Source organism: Artemia franciscana, chromosome 1 (genome assembly GCF_032884065.1).
Source record: "Artemia franciscana chromosome 1, ASM3288406v1, whole genome shotgun sequence".
NCBI lineage: Eukaryota > Metazoa > Arthropoda > Branchiopoda > Anostraca > Artemiidae > Artemia > Artemia franciscana.
The window spans coordinates 50,935,216-50,936,210 of NC_088863.1; the positions used below are offsets into that span (position 1 = coordinate 50,935,216).

Here is a 995-nt window from a genome sequence, read left to right on the forward strand (position 1 = left end):
AACACTCCCCGAAACCCTAAAACGGTATTTACTACACATTGAAGATATTTATGGAAACATCAGCCAAGAATATCGATTGACGTTTATGACTCCACACCTATTAAAATCTGACATAAACCAGACTTCAGGCCAAGGGCCAAGATTAAGTATTCCAAATGACCGTGAATTAGACTGTTCAAATCTAATCTAACTACTATTCCTTTTAAACAGTAGGTTAATACTAAAATAATTTCTTTTACGGTAAATTAGATCTTAAATAATAAAAAAGAAAAAAATATAAGTCAACCTAAAAATCATTAAGTTGATGTAACTTAATTTTTTTAGAAATTGGGTGACACCTGTCAAAGAAATTCAAGGAAAATGAATAACCTTCCACCAAATTATTTTTTCGCCATTCAAGTAAAAAGCGCGCAAATAAAGGCAAAGGCCTCAGAGATGCAAAACCACTTAATTGAAAACGATCCTAGTCTATCACAGGCCCTAATTGAACACAGCACTTTCCACGTTACATTAAAGGTTATACACCTAAGAAATAATAGTGAAGTTGAACTAATGAAAAATGCTTTCACAAGGGCAATGTCAGAATTTCAGAAAGAATTTAGCAAAAACCAAATACAACTTGACTTTCAAGGCGTCGGAGAATTTTCTGAACAAATTTTATATGCCAAATTAAATAATGAGAAGGAATTCAAAGCGCGCTTAAGTCCCGTTTTAGAAAAATTAATGAAGAAGTCAGTAAAAGCGGTATACAACTCGCAAACCAGGAATGTTGGAAGCCTCACTTGACATTAGTAAACATAAGAAGAGTCTCCAGGCTAAGAAGGATGGCGAAAAAACTTTACCCCTCCCTAACATCTGTTTTTAAAAATACGAAATTCGGAGCCGAAATTCGGAGCAACAAGTATCCAATTTTGTTCAATGCAAGGTCGAAAAACGAAGAAAATTACTATGAAATAGTAATCGAAATTAAATTCGACCAAAAAACTACCTAAAGG

At 33.6% G+C, this 995-nt stretch overlaps 1 protein-coding gene across 1 annotated transcript; it reads left to right on the top strand.

Annotated features, from left to right (window-relative positions):
- The first annotated feature begins 360 nt into the window (after window positions 1-360).
- LOC136033282 (uncharacterized) lies at window positions 361-786 on the top strand. The gene has a single exon (XM_065714083.1). It carries the CDS (start codon window positions 361-363, stop codon window positions 784-786), a length of 426 nt encoding a protein of 141 aa, XP_065570155.1.
- Window positions 787-995: the final 209 nt, after the last annotated feature.